Raw genomic sequence first — 21,886 nt, forward strand, 5'->3', positions numbered from 1 at the left:
ACCTAAATCTGACTTTGATTTAATTTTTTTTTTTAAATTTTGATTTCCTGCCCCCGACCCCCAGAAAAGAATAAGGATCGTTATCTTCTTTCAGAAATGACTTTTATTTCAAAATAATAACTAGTCTGGTAGGCAGACAGCATAATCGTTTCATCCTAGAACTACCCTGGTATTCTTATATACCCCTTGTCTCCATCTCTTTCTCCTCTTTGCAGTACGTTTTTGGATATGTTTGATAGACTATCCTATAACAAGCAGGAAAATACAAATACGATATCCAAAATATATACAGCTAATTACTTAAAACGAGTGAGTTTTGGTGGGGGGTTTTGTGAGAATCAGAACTAAGGAAACCTGGTTGCTGCAGGTTTGCAGCCCGTGACACCGGTCCCACCACAATAACCTCCACACCGCAGAAACCCCGGTTACTCAGTGCCCGTTATGGTATGGGCATACCCTGGCATTCCCTTCCCCTTTTGCCGGATAAGATGTAGCAGAAGCGGTGCCTGGTCCAGAGCTACCCTTGTAGTGAGGGGCGGCGTGGAAAATACCACTCTTGGCAAGGAATAAGGCCTTCTTCCTGCCTTTGCCTCGGAGGAGGGCACCGACAAGGTTTCTCTACTTGGACACCTTTCTACATTTTTTTTTTTCAGTGTTTCCATGAACTTACTGTCTGTCTCTAAGAACTAAAACTTCCATCTCCAGTATGAGTGAAGTTAGCCAGATTTTTCAGAAATTATTATGGAGTGGAGAAGGTATACAATAGGTAAAACCATGAAAATTCATAAGCCTGATTTCTGTAGGAGACGGGGCTAAAAAAAAAAAGGAGAAAAATCCAGAAATTATTTTGTCTTTCACAGACCTGAATACTGCTTTAGTTCCTTCCGGAGACTGGATGCTAAGGCTGCTACTGAAAAATTCCAGCAGGATCTGGGTTTCCGAATGCTGAACTGTGGAAGGACAGACCTGATCAACCAAGCAATCGAGTCACTGGGACCTGAGGGGGTTAACACCATGGATGATCAGGTATGCCATATAACCACACACACACAATTTTTTTGCATGAACAAATTGCATGTTCCTTTGCACATGGCAAATCAATACATGAGGTTGTGTTAGTTGCCTCTCCAAGGTTTTTCTAATTCTAGCTTGTGTTTCAGTCTGAAAATATATCCCTTAAAACACAAAAAAATAACCCCTAAAACCGCACCCGCCCCATGCCACCCCCCAAAAAGCCAGTCAAAGCCTAGAGTGAATTGTTTATCAGCTGGAATGTAGCTCTGTTCCTTGGAAGGCCCGTCTCAGACACTGATGGAAGACAGGTTAATAGGCGAGCTGCAAATGGAAAGTCTGATGTTGTCTTAATGCTGAGACAATGTCAAAACAAAGTGGTTTTTGCCAGTGACGCTCTCTTCTGGTTCAACAGCCCAAATCCAGGCTGGGTCAGTGATGAATGACCAAAAGGTGTTACTGGCTCATGGCTTTCGGGCTGCCTGCGCCAAGTGCGTTACATGTTCTCTGGCATGGAAGAAACAGGATCGAGAACCCCAGTGGCATTGGTATCAGTCAGTGTTAGCTTTGTTGAAAGTCCATCATGCTGATGTGTCTGCTTTTTCATTTTTACCTGTTCCCTGCTGAGCGATGTTGAACCATAGGGATTTGGTAGTCTGGGGAGTCTTTAGATGCTTCTGCTTGTGCTGTCAGTCCCATCAAGTAACAGCAGAGCCTGTTTCTCAGGGGCATCATTCAATGCATGGAATTAGCTTTTAATTAAAAAAAAACCAAAACACAACAACAACAACAAAAACAACAACAAAAAACAAACCAAAAAAGCAACCTCTCTCAAATAAACACTCATTACAGCTGTCACAGCAATGAGAATGAGCTGTCACGTCTCAGAAACAATAGGATATTTAGCATTAGGAAGGATTTTTGTTCAAGTAGAGAGGTTTTCTCATAGACAGCATTTTACTGCAGTAGCATTTCAGACCAAATTCTGAAACTGGCGTATCTTTCATGGTACTTTCCACCATCCTGCAGTTTTAAAGGAAGTGTGAATGTATACACAAATACGAGCAGAAACTACTCCTGCACAAGTTTATATCTAGGTTTGTAGTTGCCTTATTTACATATCCAATACAAGAAGCTTTGTGGTCACAGAGGTGGGGTATCACACCGTAGGTGCCCTTGATACTGACTTCATTTGAACTAAGGTGGCAGGTTTATATTATGAAGGTCTGCCACTTACTTCCAATTTTTTTTTCTTACATTTTTGCAGTTCCTGCTTATGTAGCCCTGAGGCCTTTTGTTCTCTCAAAGCAGATTATTTTGCACTGTGAACCTTACGATCCTCACACCAAAGACCCTGGTGCCAAGACAGTCACTTCTCTCTGCAGGATGTTTCTTACCTCTCTTCAGCCAGCCAGCAAACTGGGAGCTGTTTGGCTTTTGGATGCGTAAAGACCCCGTGTTCTGTAGGCAACTCATTGGAAAGTTTGAGGAGTTTCTGCTGTCGCTTATTTATGGTGTCATTGTCATCTTATTGATGTCATCCTCTAGCCAGTCCTACTGTGACCTGGGGGACTGTAGCGTGCTGGCAGCTCCGTCTTCTTTGCAGAAGGCTGCTCCCACGTCTCAAAGCAGTGTTTTGGCACTGACCAAGGAGGGCAAGACAGGCTCCCTCTGCAGACATTGTTGCTCCAAAATTCTCCACTTCAGTGCTTCTGGAACAACTCATCTCTGCAGCTAAGCAAGTGTCCTCCATTACGCTACCAACCCCACATGCGGTTAAATCCAAACTCCAGCAGTGAACTCTGCCATGGCTGGAATATGAAACCAAACCCAAACTTTGCAGCTAGCTTGTTTTGCCTTTCCTGTAAAGGAATAAGCCAAAGATGCCCAAATTTGGGAAAACTGACTTAGGCATGGCAACGGAAAGCAAGTCCTGATGTCCTCTCATAGGGTAGAACGTTTAACACTGGCACCTGGTAAGCTCAGTTCATATACCTGGATTTCTTTTGGTCGTGATGACACACCGCACAGCAGGTAGGCACCTCTGAGACATCGCAAACAGGCGTGACCATCTCTCACCTGACAAGCACGGCAAAAGTTTTGTTGCAAATCCTACAACAGACAGAACTCTTGGACTAATTGAACATACAGGCTGTAGATGCAGGTTCAGATTTTGACCGCTGCCAGAATGTGAGCATGTCCAACGTTGAGGTGTGTGTTCAGACCCACTTCTACGTGCATGTGTATGGAGATATTTTTAGAGAGAGGGAGAGAACTCTTGACGTATCTTCAGAAATTTGAGTTTGGAGCAGGACCCTGTATTCACTTCTAGTGGGGACCAGCAGCACCCTGGTTTCACGGGATTTGAGGTGTTTAGGAAAACAATCTCTTCTTCCCTGTGCATGCTGAGGAACAAGCAGGGAATGCAAAACTGATATTAAAAATAAAATTTAAAAAATAAAAATAAAAAGGAAAGGTATGGTAAGTCTATACAAACCTGTAGTTTTAGAACCCTGACTGAGGTAGTAAATACGGGCTTGTGCCTGCAGACCTGAGTTTTGAATTCTCAGTTAAGTTTACTTGCCTATAATGAGAGTGGATCCTCCTGAGCTGCTCAAAAGCCAAACCCACCCATCCCTCCCTTGCCCGCAAAACATCTTTGCAACTGTGCGTCACTGCCTCAACTGCAGGAAGCTTGGAATTGTGGCTTTTATGAAAAGACGCCTTTGCAGATACAAGATCAGGACTCCTCTGTGTGAGATGTAATTCTGTTTTACGATACATGTCCCTCTCTAAAGAGAAAGCTGTATTATTACACAATGAGCAGCTGCGATGCTGCCTGTGAAAATTCAAACACAGTAATTAAGGAGGGAGGAAAGTCGTAGGGTGTGAGGAGGAATGGATTTTACAGGCCATTGCCTTTCTGTTCTTGGCTACTTCTGGAATGAACTCCGTAAGTAAGGCTCATTTCTCTTATAATTCATCTCTTGAGCTGTCATGGTTTGCTGGTTAAGTAGAGAGAGAGAGATTAATGGGATTGAAATGCTGAAATATTGTGGCAAATACGATTTTAGCAATGAGGATAAGTTGCCAAATAAATTAATCTTGCGTATTTTGTGTTCAGTTTTGCTTTCAGTTCATCTGGCTACAAATGATCCAAGAAATGGTATTTCTTTTTTTGGCAGTCTTGAGAAAGCTCAAGAATTGGGGACAATGCATGGCTGGGATTTTCAGCGATCCCTTTTGTATTCTTGCAGTCTTGTTCCCTCATGTTTTGTCCACATCACTTTCCAATACTAGTGTGTTGTGCCCACTCTCCGTAGAAAGCAAAATGTTTTGAACGTATATGTATGCTGTCCCTACACACCTGCACACGCGCACACATGCTCTTCCCTATGTTAAGACTCAAACTCACTGTGTCTGTGACAGTTTCACTGTTGATAGATATAGAAGGATAACTCTGTTTTTTTTTTTTCCTTCTCCCTGAAGGGTATGACCCCACTAATGTACGCCTGTGCTGCCGGAGATGAAGCCATGGTCCAAATGCTTATAGATGCTGGAGCAAATTTAGATATACCAGTGAGTAACAGAGGACCCCCTCCCCGTAATTATTCACCTGTAAAATAACAAGAAGAGTTATGAAATCTCTCCTAGCAATTGAAAGCTTCATTTCTGGAAGCTTTTGAGCAAGGCCCGTCTTTCAGAAACCATTGCTTCAGGGATTTAGGAGGGGGAAGAAAACCTTCAAAACCTCTTGGAGCACTCAGTGGCTCCAATTATGACTGGCATTGGCAAGTTTAATAGGGATGGTGGGGGTAAGGGGGCCTCCCTCCTGAAAGAGCTGCCACTAGGAGAAACCAATCAGCCCATTAAAAAGGCGCAGGGGACTGGGCAGAGTGACTAGTGCTACCAGTGTTCTCTAAACGGCCTAAGTTACCATTCCCTGGGGTTGTCACGTACAAAGACAAAAGCCAGTTATGTACAAGTCTAAGGACTATGGCAGACAGGGACTGCAGTGGTTAATAACTACCTGGTTCCTTTCTCCCAGGTTCCCAGTACCTCTCCACGATACCCGTCAGTCCATCCCGACAGCCGGCACTGGACTGCTCTTACCTTCGCTGTGTTACATGGGCACATCTCTGTGGTTCAGGTAAGCAGAGGAGGTTCCCTGGTCAGGAATCTTTACAGGAGACACGGAGGGACTGAAGTGCAGCACGCCGAGATGAGTGCTGGGCAGCACCCCCACTGTCGGGCTTCCTGCACACGGGTCTGGCACGGGCTCCGTCTGTACTTTGGTGGAAGCCTTCTAAAAATCAGTGAAAAATTGCATGTTTTGAAGATGAGGAGAATCCAACCGCTGCTTTTCTTGGGAAACTCTGAACTGATGACATAATTCCTAGCAAGGAAGGCCTTGATAAGAAAACACAGTGTGTTCCCTTATTTTTCTTTGGTTTCAGTATTGATTCAAGGCTTACCTCTTCCAGAACAATGCTGTGAAATAATTTCTTTGGTATTAGATAAACTAGTGCTTCATGTGGAGTGGTTACAGGTAGACTGCTTGATCAGGATGCTTTCTGACATTAGATGTTAATTGGTTTATAAATTTACATGTGCAAAAATGCAGTGTATGCTGATTTCTGCTCTAATGGCTGCAAATCATCTGTAACTTCCTCTGTAATCCTTGAGAATTGCATGAACAAGACTTAAGCTCTCGTGGGAGTTGAGCCTCTCGCATCCTCCCTGCTCTCTTTTCTGTGGAATTAACGCGGGGGGCAGCAGAATGGGGTGGAGTCCTGGAAATCCTACCCAAACTTCAAGAGGAATTCAAAATTGATCACAGCAGAGAGTCAATTGCTGGTGAATTTAATTTGCATTCTGCTCAAAGGAGGGGGAGAAAAAAAAAAGATGTAAGCAAATGGAGGCTGCACACCACTCATTTTTTGTTTGTGTACATTTGTAAATAATTACAAAGATTCCACCTGGCAAATTGCCAGGGCAGCCTTTGGTATTACAAAGGTTGGACAGCCTTAATTTACATGCGAGAGAAGAGTGTGATTCTCCCAGGCGGTGTAACCAAGTATATCAAAGCTCCTGTTGGACTGCATTACCCACAATGTTTGTTTCTTTTATTTTGGAAAAAACTTCTAAAGATTCCATAAATTTTTTTCATTCGGCAACTATTATTAAAAGGGTAGATGTCAGCTTTTGCTGAAATTGGTGTATAAAATCGTCTTTCCGGTTAACTTCTACCATGCAATACTTGCATGGAATAGCTGGCATCTCAAGAGAGAAACGAACCAGCAGTTGTGAGCTGCAGAAAGTTTTATTATAAAAATGTGCATCTACGTGCTGTTTGTGCCAAGGTCATCACTAATTGGGGATGGCCGAAACTGTTAAATGGTGAGGATGTTATAGGATACAGCCAGCTGGACTCCTACGCCCCGTGGAGGAACCTCCGCTGCTGGCAGCAGCCGAGCGCTGGTGATGCACACACGGGCAGGGCTCATCCATCCTCCCTGCTGCACCCTCACCAGTCTGCACCTGCAAGCGGTGCCCTGGGTACCCCGATGCTGCCAGCCAGCCAGCCCTACCTGGCCGTAAAAGGTCCCCATCGTCTTGTAACCTTCTCCCCTTCCTTGGGGAGATGGGGTAATTTCCCTGGCGAGCAGCTCGGTGCGTGCAGCGAAAAGCAGGTTGTGTGTGTGGCAAAGCACTGCAGCTGCCAGGGCCTCGGCTCCACGGGGGCTGAGGGACCCAGAGGTATGTTTGGCCGCCGGCGGTAATTCCCTGGAGGAACCCTGTTTCCTGCGCACAGTGTGAAACTAAATAAGATGGACTTCCTGCGCTGCGGAGCAGCTCTGATTGCAGGGCTCTTTGGAGCTGGGAAATCACAATTGCAAAACCATGTTCATAAAGGAGATTTAAAAATTAAAAAAAAAAAAAAATGATGTTCTCCAAGCTGCTGGCTGAGCACCTTTCCAGCATGAACTCAATATTGAAAACACAGTAAAGCAAAAGAAAATAATAAAACTTTAAACTGAGATTCATGTGGAGGCTTTAGCCCTAGGCTGAGCGAGGAAATGCAAGACAAAGTTGCCTTGTAGTAGATATTTCGCTTTAGCCTTTAAGCTGGTCCCTTTGTGTGCATGCGCTCTTCACTACGAATCTACTGGTTTTCCTTTCTAACAGCCTCTTCCATTTGTTTTGTTTTTCTGAATTGCTCTTTTCTCAACTCCTTGTCTTTCACATGTCTGTTGCAGCTGCTGTTGGATGCTGGTGCCCACGTTGAGGGTTCGGCTGTGAACAGTGGAGAAGACAACTACGCCGAGACTCCTCTTCAGCTGGCTTCAGCAGCAGGTGAGCTCAGTGCAGCCTCAGCACGCTCCGTCTCTTACTACCACAGCATAACCACAACCGATTCACACGTGGCTCTGCTGTCTGTAAAAGGCGCTAGAATGCAGCGCAAAGTGACTCCCAAGGTACTTTGCATACAGTAAAGATATTAAATTGGTAGCGCAGCGAGCTGGCTACTAAAAAGTCAGCCTTTTTTTTTGATTTCTAAAACACTAGTAGGAACCCCGTCTGGGTTGGCAGCAACTAACAGCTGTCATCATGTGGCAAGAGCTTGACGGGCACTAAATGAGGGTCTGTTTTTGCAGCCAGTCCCAATGCTTACCTCCTGCCAGCGGCCTCCATAGTAAAGCTGACTGAAATAACTCCTTTGCACAGGGCACTGTCAAGAAACATCAAACAGCTACTGTCTAGTCTAGGCATGTCGTGGATCTAAACATTCCAGATGCAAAAATTAACAAGTTTAAATTCAGCCTGGGGAAAAATAACTGCTATGTAAAGAAATTTGTTTTATTAATTTATTAAATGCAAGCAAAATTCTGCATTTCTTCTACCTGTCATGAGAAGAGTTTAGCATTCTGTGAACAAGTCTGTGCTAGCCTAAAGTATCTGTTGTTTTTCCACACTTTTCACTTCTGTTTTTGCTTTTTTTCCTTAATTTCTTTCTACTTCATTTTTGTGCGTTTCTGAAGATGAGTCTCTGGCTTGCCCTGCTCCAAGCTTTATTGAAGGGATAAAAAATGGCCTCCTCCCCTCCCAGCGAGGGATACTCATTGTGCTGGGTCTCTTGCCACCACTCACTACTACATCTAATGGTGGAAAGGAGGCCTGGCTGAACGTGGACTTGCCCTGACACACTTGTCTGCAGGGTGGTTTTATGAAGCTGTCATCAGCAAGTGCAGCATCGAGCAGCTCCCTTCTGGCCTTTGCTGTTAACCTCCTCCACCAACCAACCAGCCGAGACTCTGATCCTAGTTAAACTGGTCGCGTACACCTCTGCTGGTGCGTATGGAAAGCGTCAGACCAGTTTAATTCTCTCTTCATTCTGCCTCTAGCTAGTTGGGCGTTATTAGGTAATTTAAGTGCTTTGTGACTCAGTTTCTCTCTCGGAGATGTTACGAAGCCCAACACATGCTTGTAGAATGCTCTGAAAGCCTTAGTCGGAAGCATAAAAGTTGCTGGTACAGTGTCTGTTACCAGTCCTATGTTACATGCTTTCAAAGAGGTCATAGACATGGAATCATCGTTATGTTTCTGTCAATTTTCTCCTAGGGAACTATGAGTTGGTCAGCTTATTGCTCAGCAGGGGTGCTGATCCACTCCTGAGTATGCTGGAAGTCAATGGTATGTCGTCTTCGCTTCATGAAGATATGAATTGCTTCAGCCACTCAGCTGCACACGGGCACAGGTAAAGCTCCATTCATGTTCAGGACAGGGTTTTTTTGCCTAAGGCTATCACTGTAGGCAGTCCTGCGTGACTTTATGTTACATGTCTTATACCCAAATCCCTGGGTGTGCCACAGAAGTCGGCATTCGGGCTCTCCATTTTTTAGTGCAGCACAGCTTCTCAGACTATTCTGGTTCTGATGTAGGGTAGTGCCTTTTGAGCATTTGGGGGAACGAGAGACTCTTTAAACTGGTAGTTGCTCTCTGTTACATCCCTTTGAGAAAAAATGATGCAAGACTTTCATTATTGAGCAACTATAACTTTGATAAAAGAAAGGGATTATATTTTAGTCAAAAGCACTAAATACAACAGAAAGATTTTTGTTTGCTTTTTCTTATTCTCTCACTTGCTGGTCTAGCTCTGCAGTACTGAGAGTGAGTACGAGCTGGTTCTAGGCCATACGTGAGCAGACTGAGTTCCACCTATGGGCAGGTTAGGAGCCGGTGGTTCATGTTCCAAGACAGAATCTAATCACATTAAGGTGGCAAAAATAACCTGCCGCACGATTTAGTTGACTGCATCTCTGGTTTCTGGACGGGTGACCAAGAGATCAGCCACTAAAATGTTGAAGCCAGCCTGGGCTTTCCAACCCTGATTTCAGGGTAGTTATTTAGAAATAAGACATTACTTACCATCTCATCCAGAAATCCTTCTGTTCCCAGAAAGAAATTGGCGTAACAAGCCAATTAAAACAGCCCTGGAACCACCCATGTAGATGGGCAGAGAGATACCCGCAGAGTCCCACAGCCGAACAGCTGGCCCTTCCAGCAGCACGTTCAATAGTAGCTACCTTGCTTGAACACAACTGTGCTTTACAGCGGCGCCAAAACTGCACCTCCAGGTGCATCACACATCTGGATACACCAGGGAAAAAAACAGCCCAGGCTCAGATGAGGCCCAAACTCGGCAAAGCTGGAACAGCCTAATGCAGTTATTTACAGCGTAAAACTACACAAACACTGTTCTGTTCCCAGATCTGTTCCCCTCCCACAATCTTCTGCAACACCTCACCATGCAAACTGTGAATTTCAAGGCTTGTTCTCCCAAGCGGATAGGGCAGGGTGATCCTATGGCACAAAACTAACTGGTTTCAGTCACAGGGAGTGGCGTGGGCGCAAAGAGAGCACCCGCTAGTGGCAACTCGGGTGGACGTGGGATGGGGAATGGCTGCTGCAGATGGCTCCAGCTGTCTGTAGGGACACCGATGATGCAAGCTTTCCAAAGCGGCTGGACACAAACAAGAAAGCTTCTTTCTTGCAACTGCTGTGTGAAATTCCAAACAAAAACTCCCTCTCCCTGGATTTAGTGATGCAGAACTGTCATTTTTTATGGTTTCTATTTACTGATACAGGAAGCAGGTCTAACTAAAACAACGTAACAGTGCTTGAAGATGGTCATTTGGGAAAACAACAAGGGTTCTAACAGACACTCTCTGGTAAATCTTACTTCAGAGCTTAAGATGTTACCACACCCGGGGCTGGCAGAAGGAAGCGTGTTTCCATGCCAAAGTACAGGCTGCAATAAAAACCAGTTTGCCCTCACACGCTGAAATATGCCCTGGCACCACTAAGGTACAGGGAGCATCTCTCATGCTTTTGCCCTTGCTACCAGGGCATCACTTTCTAGCATGGGGGAGAAGGAAGGACAAGAGGTTTAAATGCTGTTCCATACTGCCAGCTGTCTGGCTTTGGGAGGGAAATTGCTGTTTACTAAGCCCCTAAACCCAAATCACCATAGTCTTGTCTGAATTGTTGGTATTTCATTTATTGGTAAGTGACATCTCCTCTTCCTCCTCAGGAATGTTCTGCGCAAGCTCCTGACCCAGCCCCAGCAACTGAAGGGAGATGTCCTCTCGCTGGAGGAGATTTTAGCTGAGGGAGTGGAGAGTGACACCTCCAGCCAGGGCAGCTCCAGCGAGGGGCAAGTCAGGCTATGTAAAACACGAATGAAGGCTCTGCAGGAGGCCATGTATTACAGTGCCGAGCATGGCTACGTAGACATCACCATGGAGCTCAGGGCACTTGGTAAGGTGTTTATTTTAAGCACTGTGCACATTTAAGGCGTAAAAAGCTTTTTCCTCTGCCCCTTTCACTTGGAGAAGAATCTGTAACCCCAACTGCAAAGCTATCCCAAGCTTAGGGGAACCGGCTCTCTAATTTAAATAAAAAAGTGTCACACACACTCCTCACAAGTTTTTTTCAAATTCCTACTGATCTGGGATGTCCCTCACTGTTGGCTGGATCCCCTGTTCCCAAGTATCAAAAGCAAGGGGGCAGGTCTCTTTGCCAGATACTCTGACACCTAAAATTCAGCGGTAAAGAGGCTGGTCTCAAAACCAAAGATAACATCAGAGATTAAATGGTTTAAGGTGAAAGACCAGATTTGATCTAAAGGTAGGAAAGAGAAGTTTTGAAGCTTGTGTGGCTCGACTGTTACAGGGAACCAGGAGAAAAGACCTCACACCATGTTTGTGTAGGGTTAAGTATTCTTACAAATTCCGTTCAAATTTATTTTGTAGTTCTGTCTGATCATGAAGGTAAATACACAATAGGGACTCTCTGGTCCTTAACAATCAGCAGTAAATTCCAACTTATGGTCCTGGTACCAATCCTTTGCTGTTGTAGATAAGTCACTTAATCTGTCAAAGACCCAGTTCAATCATCATTAATATCAAGACAAAAATGTACCTGCTGTTAGGATGTACGTAAAGATCTACTTCAGTGCCGCTAAGTGTTAGTAACAGCAGCAGGATCAGCTACTCACAGGTACTTCAGCAGATCATCATCTTTCACTGTTCTTTTTGCTGTGGCTACAGGAGTCCCGTGGAAACTCCACGTGTGGATCGAGTCCCTGCGCACAACCTTCTACCAGTCTCGTTACTCAGTCGTGCAGACCCTCTTACGGGAATTTGTCACCATTAAAGAAGAGGACTATAATGAAGAACTGGTTAATGACGGGTTGCAGCTCATGTTTGATATCCTCAAAACCAGCAAAGTAATTACTAGTTTTGTAACGGTATCAAAATCAAGCGTTTGTTTTGTGCTGTTGTACAAGGCAGCGCACAACACAAACACGCGAATGCCTATGCAAAGTCCCTCGTGAGTTATGGTATGAAAATGACCTCGATAGCATTTATCTAAAGTCATCTGCAGTCCTCACAGTGAAGACATTAATTTCAATGGAAGTGAAAGCTGTTCTGTTAAAGTGCAGTTCGGCAACTGGCTTTTGAAACCATGTGAACCTAACGGGAAGAGTTACCAATACAGTACTGGCAATTCAGGTTCTCTCTGTAGTATCTGCTAGGAGGTTTCTGAACAACGCTTTTGTTCAGTGACTTTTTCTTTTTAATTAAAAAGGTTGCCTATGACTGTTTTTTCCTTGCTTTTCCAGGCATGTCTAGAACAGATTTGATCCATGGTATATAGTTTAGCTGTCCCAGTTTGCAGATAAGTTCACCCAGTCTCTACCACGTTCTTTTCTAAGAGGCCCTTGCCCGTCATGGCAGGAGGTGGATGCCTGCCGCTGACTGCAGAGGGGATACATTTGAAATGCACAGACAGGGGAAGCTGAGGAGTGTATACAGCTCTTGAGAACTGGTCACTACAACACACGTTGTAACTGTCCTTTACATTAAAAGTGAGATGTGTAACTGGCTAACTAAAAACGGTTGCACACTAGGAACTGGAGCTTGGTATCTGACAATGAGCTAACATCATGGATCAAATCTCACTGAGACCACGCTTACCTGTTAGGGAGAAGTGGAAGGATGAGCTTTTGCTGATGGACTCTCCTTTTCCCTTGACAGAAGGTTGGCCTGTAAACTGTTGCTGAGCGAATTCTGTGAGAGCATACTTGTTCTGATCATGCGCTTGTCCCTCTGTTTGGAGGTCATTCTTGTAGAGTGCACTTGCCATAAGCCTCAATCGAACTGTTACAGTGTGTTTGAAACCTGCTCAATACCGAGTGCCGATTGATGATACCTGTTCCATCCTCCTTACAGAATGACTCTATCAATCAGCAGCTTGCCTCCATCTTCACCCACTGCTATGGCAGCAGTCCGATACCCAGCATTCCTGAAATCCGAAAGACACTGCCAGCTCGGCTAGGTAAGATGCTCACCTAAACACTGAAGGTCTTGTGATTTGTTTTTTGTTTCGGGTTTTTTTTTTTTTTTTTAAGCGTCCAAAGTTTCAAAAAACATTCACCCTTTTTTGTTTTGTTACCTTAACAGATCCTCACTTTCTAAACAATAAAGAAATGTCTGATGTAACTTTCTTAGTAGAAGGAAAGCTATTTTATGCACACAAAGTCCTACTGGTTACTGCATCTAACAGGTGAGTCGCTTTCCACAGCAAAGCATTAAAGGAAGGTTTGGCTCTGGAGTCTCTCGTTTGCGTGACTAGCTCTCGGCCACTCACTGCAGTAAGGCAGCTGCTAAGGATCGGGATTACAGACCGTAATTCAGGTCTGCAGGAGCAAGCCATGTCATCTTTGCTACTGTGAAGAATAGTAGGAGAGTAAAGATGAGTTTTTCTAGCTGCTCCTAGTATGTGTTAGAGATTCCCAGAGCTCTGTTGACATTAACCCACCAGTCATTATCCCTAAAACCCTGTGCAGTACATATGCAGTGTACAGGCCCAGCCGTTCCCTGCCTCCCCTTCCCCTCTCAGAGGTTGCTAGCCAGAGCTACACTTGCCCCAGATGTCCAGGAAATCTCACCCCTGACCTGGTACACTTGCACTTACTAGTTTCTTTCTCTGTTATTGGCATAGTTGCACTGGTTTGCAATTACTACAGGGTGGGATTGGGTCAGGCCCGACCAATTTACAAGTGGAGTTGTCCCTGACATTCTAAACTAGGTGTCATTAAATTCAAAGAAATGTTTCGATTTTCAACTTGCAAACAAGAACAAGGAAGGATCTTTTATTTTCCCCTTGCTTAGGCTATTTGTCAATAGGTAATAAGTATGTGACACACTAATACCGAAATCTGTTAAAACCATTCTCAGGTTTAAGACGCTGATGACCAATAAAACAGAACATGACAGCCATGGCAGCAAGACTGTCGAAATCAGCGATATGAAATACAATATTTTCAAGGTACGTAACTCACTCTACCTTTTCGTTACTCTTTTCATCACCCACGTACTTGGAAGCTAAGACTAAGCCAAGGCTTAATATCATCGGTAATTTACAAGTAAAGATGGAGTTCATTTCAATACACCTGTATTTCAGGAGTATTCTGATCTTCATCAAAACTTTTCAGCTAGGACCAACCTTCACACAGAAACCTCCAGCCTATATTCTTTTTTCCTTACTGGGCAGCTGACTCCTCCATAAAGCAGAATGAACTAGTCTTCTACTGAAAGTAGTTTTATACTTTTAAGACATCATTTTCCTACTTTTTACGGCACCATTTTCATGCTGTGCTAAGCAAAAAGTAAACTTATTTACAGCAGGTTGACTGCCAGGCTTCATATTAATTCGAATCAGATGATCAGAAATTGATGGTGTCCCTTTCAAGAAAGGCTCAGAATCAAGAACTGCACTTTGCTTTTATGACATTGCCGTATTTAATGGACCTCGGGGAGGTTCATTCATGATGGAGAGAAAGTAGGTTACTTAGCACACACCCAAGGAAAAAAACAGGTCGGTGAAATGCAATAGTTAAGTTATTCCAGCTTTCCAGGTCTGCATTTCAGATTTGGACGAAAGGTAGAGGACAGGGAAATCTGAAGTGCAGAATAGGTCATGTAACTGTTTCACTACAGAGTGAGGCTTCTCCTTTTCCTTTTTCTATAACCAAACAAAACAGCAAAGCTGTTGGTCAGCAGTACTGTCATCTCACGTAGAGGGAATGAAGTTGACCCTAAGAACATCCTTGTTCTACTTGAAAGGGGCTTTTCGAGTTTTCTGTTGGATGGATGACATCCAAATTTTGCAGCTCAGGCCATGACAGAAAAAAGAAAATGTAATTGAGTACATTGAAACAAGCCTCCTTAACAACATTTTCACATCGAAAGGTTTCTAAAGATAAACTTTGGCTTCACTGGAGAGAGCAACCAATCAAAAAGAATTAAAACAGTGAAATACTTCACAGAATTAAACTATTTGATGGTAAATAAAATCAGATGAGTTAAGGAGATGATGGCGTTCCACAGCAATCCCAGTTACGGTGCGTGGAGGATGCTGAGCCACCAGAGATCTATGTTCTGCTCGGGGCTCTGCCGGAAAGCTTTGCTCGCCTGTAATTCCATTATACAAATAAGGCAATTTTGAAAGTAGCAGCTTAGTTTTGTTACCACTGCTGTGAGAAATGGTAAGCAGAGCGTGCAGTCCCCACACCTGCTCACACAGCACCCAGGGCACTGGAATGACTTCTCTTCCCAACACCAGCTCTAGGTGTTTCCCAGATGAGATGGTACTGGTTTAGCTGGGGGAGTGCACGTGTCTAGCAAAGAGCAGAAGCTGCCTCTGGCTGCCCCTGCAAACAATTAGGCCTTTTCCCCTGGCCCTGATGGGGGGCTGGAAGCTGATTAGAAGCCCAGCAGGGGAGGCAAGTGGCTGGGAGGTCTCCGAGACACACATGCTCATGGCGTGGCGGTTTCAGCGCTCCAGCTAGCTGGCAGCTCTGCGTGTGACCAGCCTGCAAGGCTTTGCAAAACCGGATCCAAGAAACCATTTTACAAGGACGTTCGTGTTGCTCAGAGACACACTGTCACCCATGGCCTAAAATCCTCAACAGGGCCCTTTTCAGAGCCCGAGGAAGAAAAGAGTATTAGAAAGCAGCAGATTTGCAACACTAGGGGGGAAAAAAAAAAAGCCAACAGTGGAGGCGAGAGCCAGCATACCACGCGATTCCCGTCTGCTCAGGAAGGGGAGCACAGCCATTCACAGCCCCTTGCGCCTTCAGCGATAACAGCTTCATGCCTGGCCTTCTTCCCGTTTCAGATGCTGATGCAGTATTTATACTATGGAGGAACAGAATCTATGGAAATTCCCACCACTGATATCTTAGAGGTGAGAGCGTTTTCTTCTAAGTCTTGCCAAGTGCGCGGGGGCGCAAACAGAGCTTGAAAGGCAAAAATCCAGGAGCTAACAGCAAGCTTCCGATCCAGGAGTACACTTAACACTTTGAAATGAGCTTAAAGTTTCAAAACACCATTGCTTGGAAATAAGAACTACCAGTTATGTTTTATGATGTTCATGAGATGCTGGGGGGGGAGGCAGTCGCAGGGAGGGAAATCGCTACAGTGCTTTTGGTACCCAGAGTTGGGTGGAAGCCTCCTTCGCACATCCTCTCTTGTCCTGGGAGAAGGAAGCAGGCGCGGGGCTCAGAAAAGGTGCAGCTGATTCGGCAGCTCTGGTGCCCACAGCAGGCCAAAGCCCAAGGGGCTGGAGGTGCGGGAGAAACGACCAATTTCAAGCTGAACTTCTGCAGAGCAGCTGACGGTACGGCAAAGGTCGGACTGAGAGCACTTCTGCATTACAAGCAGGCCCTTTTGCAGTAATGCTGCTCCGTCACAAGTAGCCTGGTGAAATTAAAGCTTGAAGCTAAAGATTACATGCAACTATTTTTTTCCTGAGGAAAGGGGGCTTTGAGCCGTCTAGAGCTCCTGCGTCGTGGTGACAGAGGTAGCACAAACACACCTCCTGCAGGAGGAGCACGCCTTTGCTAAGAGGGGAAATCTGTTGCTTGAGCTAGGCGTGGAGTGGCCTTTCTGCTCTTTCACGAGGACTTGGCCATTAAAACAGGGAGTTGGAGATTGTTCAGAGAGGAAATCATCAGTTCTGTCTGTTTGCCTTCCCTAAGCCTTTCAAGGCTCATGATCTCAAATAACTCTCTCTCGTCCCGATAGCTGTTGTCGGCTGCCAGCCTGTTTCAACTGGATGGCCTCCAGAGACACTGTGAAATCCTCTGTGCCCAGACGATCAGCATGGAGAACTCTGTTAGCATCTATAAATACGCCAAGGTATATGCCAAACCGCCTTCCTTAAGAATCACAGCGCAACAGCACACATGCTTTCTGCAGTCTCGTTTTGTAGCTCCACACAACAGGCACAGAGCAGGCACCTGCTCTGCTGTAACTCTGCCTTAACTCGACTGCGCCTGAGACGTATTCAAGTGCCAGTCCGTAAAGTCCTGCGCAGCCCCAGTATGTTTTCTTGTCTAAAGCAATCACGGGTGAAATCGATGTGAGATCCCTACAGAGCAGGGGAGAGGTGTCTTAGCAGGCTGATACGGCAACGTCAGCAAGGCCTAAGAGATTCAAATCCTCAGAGCAGCACGGGCAATTGATCACAGCACAGCAACTAAGGAAACCCTTTCCTAGCACTCCTACTGCTAAAATATATTCTTTACAGCTTCAGAACTAGCATAAACACTGTCGTGTGACACAGATATTCACCTCTCTAGCAAATAACCCACGTTATTGATAAAATCAGAGAGAAATACTCTGCCAGTCCTGGAAGTTTGCAGGGTCGGCTCCCTTAAAGACAGGCAGAAAGACTACCCAAATGGCTGACGACGATGTGCACGTTTACATTGTGTGTAGTGTCGCACTGAGCCTTTTCGATTCCTGACTCTCACACTGGGCCATTTTTTTCCATGGTTTCTTTCAGGACCTAAAATTTAGCAGCATGCAGTGGTAGAGAGGGGGAAGGGAGCATTCCCTACTGGCCTTTAGTACTTTTCCTTAAATTACTATTTGCACAAAGTTCCCAGAAACAGAGGGGAGAGCATGTGTGTGTGCACGGTGCTTCTCAATGCTGAACTTGAGTTTCATTGTTCTCCTATTACTGGTTCTGAAGCAAAGGGAACCAGATCCCAGCCACAAATCCAACCTAATGTGTTTTAGAAGTGTAACATCCCCATTTTCCTGTATCGAGCTCCTTTTTTGAGGAGATAGGCTCACACCCTACGAACCACATTCTTATTGCCACGAGCTGTGCGTGCCATCTGGCAGCGCAGCGTTTTATGTTGCGGCACACGAACTCCCGGCTTGCACAGCTGAACAGGTATCTTGGCCGCTTCCTCAGCCAGCTGCTCGGCTCCTTTAAGAGGAAGAGACTGGAGCACAGGCCAGTGGCTCTGCCAACAACAGGCCATCGGGGGAAGGAATTAAGAGCTTGAATGCCTCCCTGCTCACACCTGTGCCTGCAAAAAGCACCGAAAGAAATTGTCAGCCATCACTGGTCCTACCTTCAGTGCTTTTCCACTGTTATTGCCGTCCTCCTTCTGTCTCGGAAAACATTAAAGGGAAAAGTGTTAGACATGAGAAGGAGCTGAGGCACGTCCTTGAGGTCTGTGACATGCAGAAAAGGCTAATCGCTCTTCCTCTCTTCTGCAGATTCACAACGCACCTGAACTAGCCTCTTTTTGCGAAGGCTTCTTCCTCAAACACATGAGCTCTCTTCTAGAGCAGGACTCATTCAAACAGCTGATCTACAGCAGGAACAGCAAAGTGCAAGGCCTGGACCCGCTGCGGGACTTGCAGACAGCCCTGGCCGGCCGCCTGCACTCCGTGTACGTCACCTCCAGGGTGTGAGGCAGGAAGAAGGCAGTGGCAGGAGCACTGGTTCACACTGCACGGGGATGCGGCGTCAGGCAAAGCTGCAGCTTTCCTGTTTGCCCTCTGGATCTCGCTGAAAGTCCCCTCCAACAGACAGCCCCAAGGCAAGGGTGCTGCGCCTCGTCCCGCTGACGGAGGGGGAGCTGGCTTCTCTGTGCTACTACTGTCACAGCAACACTGTCACAGCGCAAACAAGAACTGAGGATGCAAGTGAAGAGCCTGAACCGAAGAGAAGATTGACGCTGCCGTTTAAACAAGCAAAATATGCAGGGCTATAGAGTGAGGCAATTTACTTAGACCCAACACCTAATATGTAGTCTTAAGTGTCTGTCTACACACCGTAATGGCCACCTAGTTCATACACATAGATGTTTTACCTGTAAAAAGGCTGCATAAAAGGAGTTTTCTAACCATCCTATGGCCCACTGCCCGCCCAACGAGCCATTGCTCTGAACACAAAGGCTGGTGTACACAAACTCCTTCACTATAGTAATAAACAGCAGTGGCTATACGTTGTCAGGAGACTCTTGACATAAATTTTCCCCCAAACCGTTTGCACCTTGAGAGAGAGAGATTTTGTAGATGTTCAAAGCTGAGTAGAAACTAATACTAACTCTGACATTACTCACTCTTTAAACCTAATATGAAGAACCGAGCTGGGACAGGGAGGGGAGAAATATTTTTTTTTTTTCTTCAATACGGTTTCACTGTGCTAGTTGTTAATCTGGATCCTTTTTGAGGCAGGGAAAAGACAACTGTCTACCCTTTCACTGTCAAGGTTTGATAGTCCCAATCACTTTCACCTTAAAAACCTGTTTCTGAGCATTATCTGTGAGACTTGACACCACAAGAGATGCTTTCTAAAGGACTCAGGTGTAGTAGGAGCTAGCACTATGCTGAAAAACTCTCCAATAGCATAAATAGCAATAAAAGTCTCCCTAAGACCCTGAGGAACACAGAGCTTGATGGTTTGTTCTCTCTCTGGAGCTACTGGGGATTAGAAGCTCTGACCTTTGGTCTCCGCTTCCACAGCCTCATCCGTGGAACGACGTTTCCACAGACACGCTACCTCAGGGGGGACTGGGCGCAGTGCACACCCGACTGGTTCCGAGAGGTAGGCTGCAGCCTGACATTTAGGCGGCAGCCCTGAAACAAGACACCTCCACTTGAATGCCCAGGATTCACATTTTTCCTTTGTTCGCAGCAGTCAGATGTTTCTGGTCCACGAGGACTCATTCTAGGCCGCCTTCTAGCTGGCTGAGGAGAACTAAAAGGAGACAGTTCGGTTCAATCTACAGTTTTGAGTCTGCAGCAATGTTTTTGTGTGTGCTTTTTGATTTTAAATAATCCCAACCGTAGCAAGGCAGTTAGTTGTGTAAAAACACAGCCCTTGCTCTTACCAATAGCTTTAAGGAAAAGACCTTCACTGATCTTTGTTAGACCCCACCGAAAGCATTTGCTAAGACGCTTTCGTTCATTATAGGTGGGTGAAGGAGAAGAGGAAGCCAAGTTTTCAGTGGAGAACTACTGCTTCTGGGAAATTCAGCAATTAATATTGTAATTAAACACACTGGAAGAAGGCGGCTCAGCTGGGCCCAAGCTCCAAAGCACAACATAGACATCGTTTAGGTGGATGAAGGGAAGGAGAACCAACTACAGCATCTCCCAACAAATCCATCAAAATCTGACATCGCCTCATTCCTAAAGGATTTACATGAGAGGCAAACTGCATGCATGGATAAGAATTTTCAGTCTAGGCTCAGTAAGGTGACAGATAAGTTGGTCAGGGCACGCTCCAATTTGTGCTTTAGGTACACATCCACTTTTGAAGATCACCAGCTTCAATAACCCTATTTATTAGCAGAAAGCCATACAGGTGCTTCAAAATTATCACTGGTCTGCCTGAAAAAATACCACAAAAGGCTTTATCTTGGAAAGTATTTTTAAGTAGCTGCTCCAGCTATCTGTATAAATATGTAGGTCCTCTTTCGTTGCTGTAATATTACAATGCTTTGTTAATTGTACATTAATGTTGTCATTTATGTAAATGTACCAGGATTTTATTAACAACGTAATTTTAAAATACACAGCTGCTGTCATTTATTCTGCTCTTCTAACAACGAGAAAAACCATATTTAAAGACACTTCTGTGGGAAAGGCTGTTGCAGTTTTAGCATCTTTAGCATTTGTTTTGGTACATATACACCTAATTTCATGCTTTAAAACAAGGGATAAAGAGGCATTCATTTCCCCTTCCTAGGCTCAAACATTTTTTGAAGAAGTACATTTAACCTGCATTTTTTCCCTAGCTGAAGTAAGTTTACCTGCTTTCCATCGAAAAGCAGCAGATGGTAGCATCTAAGAAAAAGCCTAATTCTAGGATTCTTCTCTGCAGCAGAGGAGACAGTGAGGGTTACAGCAGCTATTAACCCAGAGGTGTTCAAGCAGTCCTCAGAAGTTAAACATCTGATTCCCTCCCTCCCAAACGCTAACAAATAAACGTGAACGAGCAGGTAACCCTTCCTTTCCGAGTCACCTCCAAACCCCAGAGGCTAAAGCGGCTCTGGCTGGTGAACCGTGTCTGGTGCTTCGCTGGGGCAGTACCAGGATTCACGTCAGAGCAAAGAGCATTTAAGAACACGCTGACAGCCACGCCAGGCCAGGCGTGCAGCGGTAGAGGAAGCGAGGGCATTTATTTATCTGTGAGGTAAGAAGTATAAAGGTTTAAGAGCAAGAATTTGACCCACAACTATGGGTGGGGTTTTTTTGCCCTCCCCTAAGTTTACCGCATCAATCTTGCGGGCCCCTACCAAGGCTGGGGCCAGCGGCCGAGCTCTAACTCGGAATTTGGCGCTACCTCTACAGGACTCCCATACGTTCTCAGGGCGCTAAGCACACGTCAGAGGAAACCATTAATGCAGCCAGAACCTGTGCGTGGCTGCTGAAAAGCTCCTCATAATTGTTTCTTTCCTTGAATTTCCCACCACACATCTAAACAAAGGGAACCGTGCAGCCTATCTCTCTGCTGTAGCAAGACTTGAAATCCAGTTCTATAATAAATTACCATTACAAGCATTTCTTAGCATTTGATTTACATCATCCGAGAGAAGCCTGCTGGGAATGATACCTGGGAGTGGGGAGCTTTCTCTTGCGTTGTGCCATTGCAGCAGCATGCTTGGAAACCCACCAGTACAAACACTGACTTGTTCTAAAGAATCATGGAGTACAAACACCTAAGATTCCCTTTGGAGCGCTTTTAACAAGTAGATCAAATAATAGACATTTCGTACAAAACTGGTTGCATACCGCCTCTATTTTATACAGCGCTGCCCTTGGGCGTCCTAGAAAGTAACGCAGCAGAGCTTGCCCAGCGTTGGAGAAGCACAAAACTTTGCTGGCCATGATTATAGAATTTCAAGGAGCAGAGGAAATAAATAGAGCTCACACATCTGCCTGAACATGCTCAATGCAAAAAAAAAAAAACCAACCTCTTTTTGCTTTTTGCA

General features: G+C 45.2%; 1 protein-coding gene across 1 annotated transcript in view; it reads left to right on the top strand.

Annotated features, from left to right (window-relative positions):
* Positions 1-18,356, top strand: part of ABTB2 (ankyrin repeat and BTB (POZ) domain containing 2) — a 134,200-nt gene extending 115,844 nt beyond the window's left edge. The window contains exons 5-17 of the mRNA XM_009703323.1: positions 861-1,026; positions 4,501-4,590; positions 5,060-5,161; positions 7,272-7,368; positions 8,635-8,770; positions 10,607-10,833; positions 11,625-11,803; positions 12,810-12,915; positions 13,041-13,143; positions 13,818-13,908; positions 15,760-15,828; positions 16,668-16,781; positions 18,159-18,356. Of these exons, the coding sequence (XP_009701625.1) occupies positions 861-1,026; positions 4,501-4,590; positions 5,060-5,161; positions 7,272-7,368; positions 8,635-8,770; positions 10,607-10,833; positions 11,625-11,803; positions 12,810-12,915; positions 13,041-13,143; positions 13,818-13,908; positions 15,760-15,828; positions 16,668-16,781; positions 18,159-18,356 (1,678 nt within the window). The remainder of the gene's footprint in view (positions 1-860; positions 1,027-4,500; positions 4,591-5,059; positions 5,162-7,271; positions 7,369-8,634; positions 8,771-10,606; positions 10,834-11,624; positions 11,804-12,809; positions 12,916-13,040; positions 13,144-13,817; positions 13,909-15,759; positions 15,829-16,667; positions 16,782-18,158) is intronic.
* The last annotated feature ends 3,530 nt before the right edge of the window (positions 18,357-21,886 follow it).

Source organism: Cariama cristata, unplaced genomic scaffold, assembly GCF_000690535.1.
Source record: "Cariama cristata isolate BGI_N322 unplaced genomic scaffold, ASM69053v1 scaffold6397, whole genome shotgun sequence".
Taxonomy (NCBI): domain Eukaryota; kingdom Metazoa; phylum Chordata; class Aves; order Cariamiformes; family Cariamidae; genus Cariama; species Cariama cristata.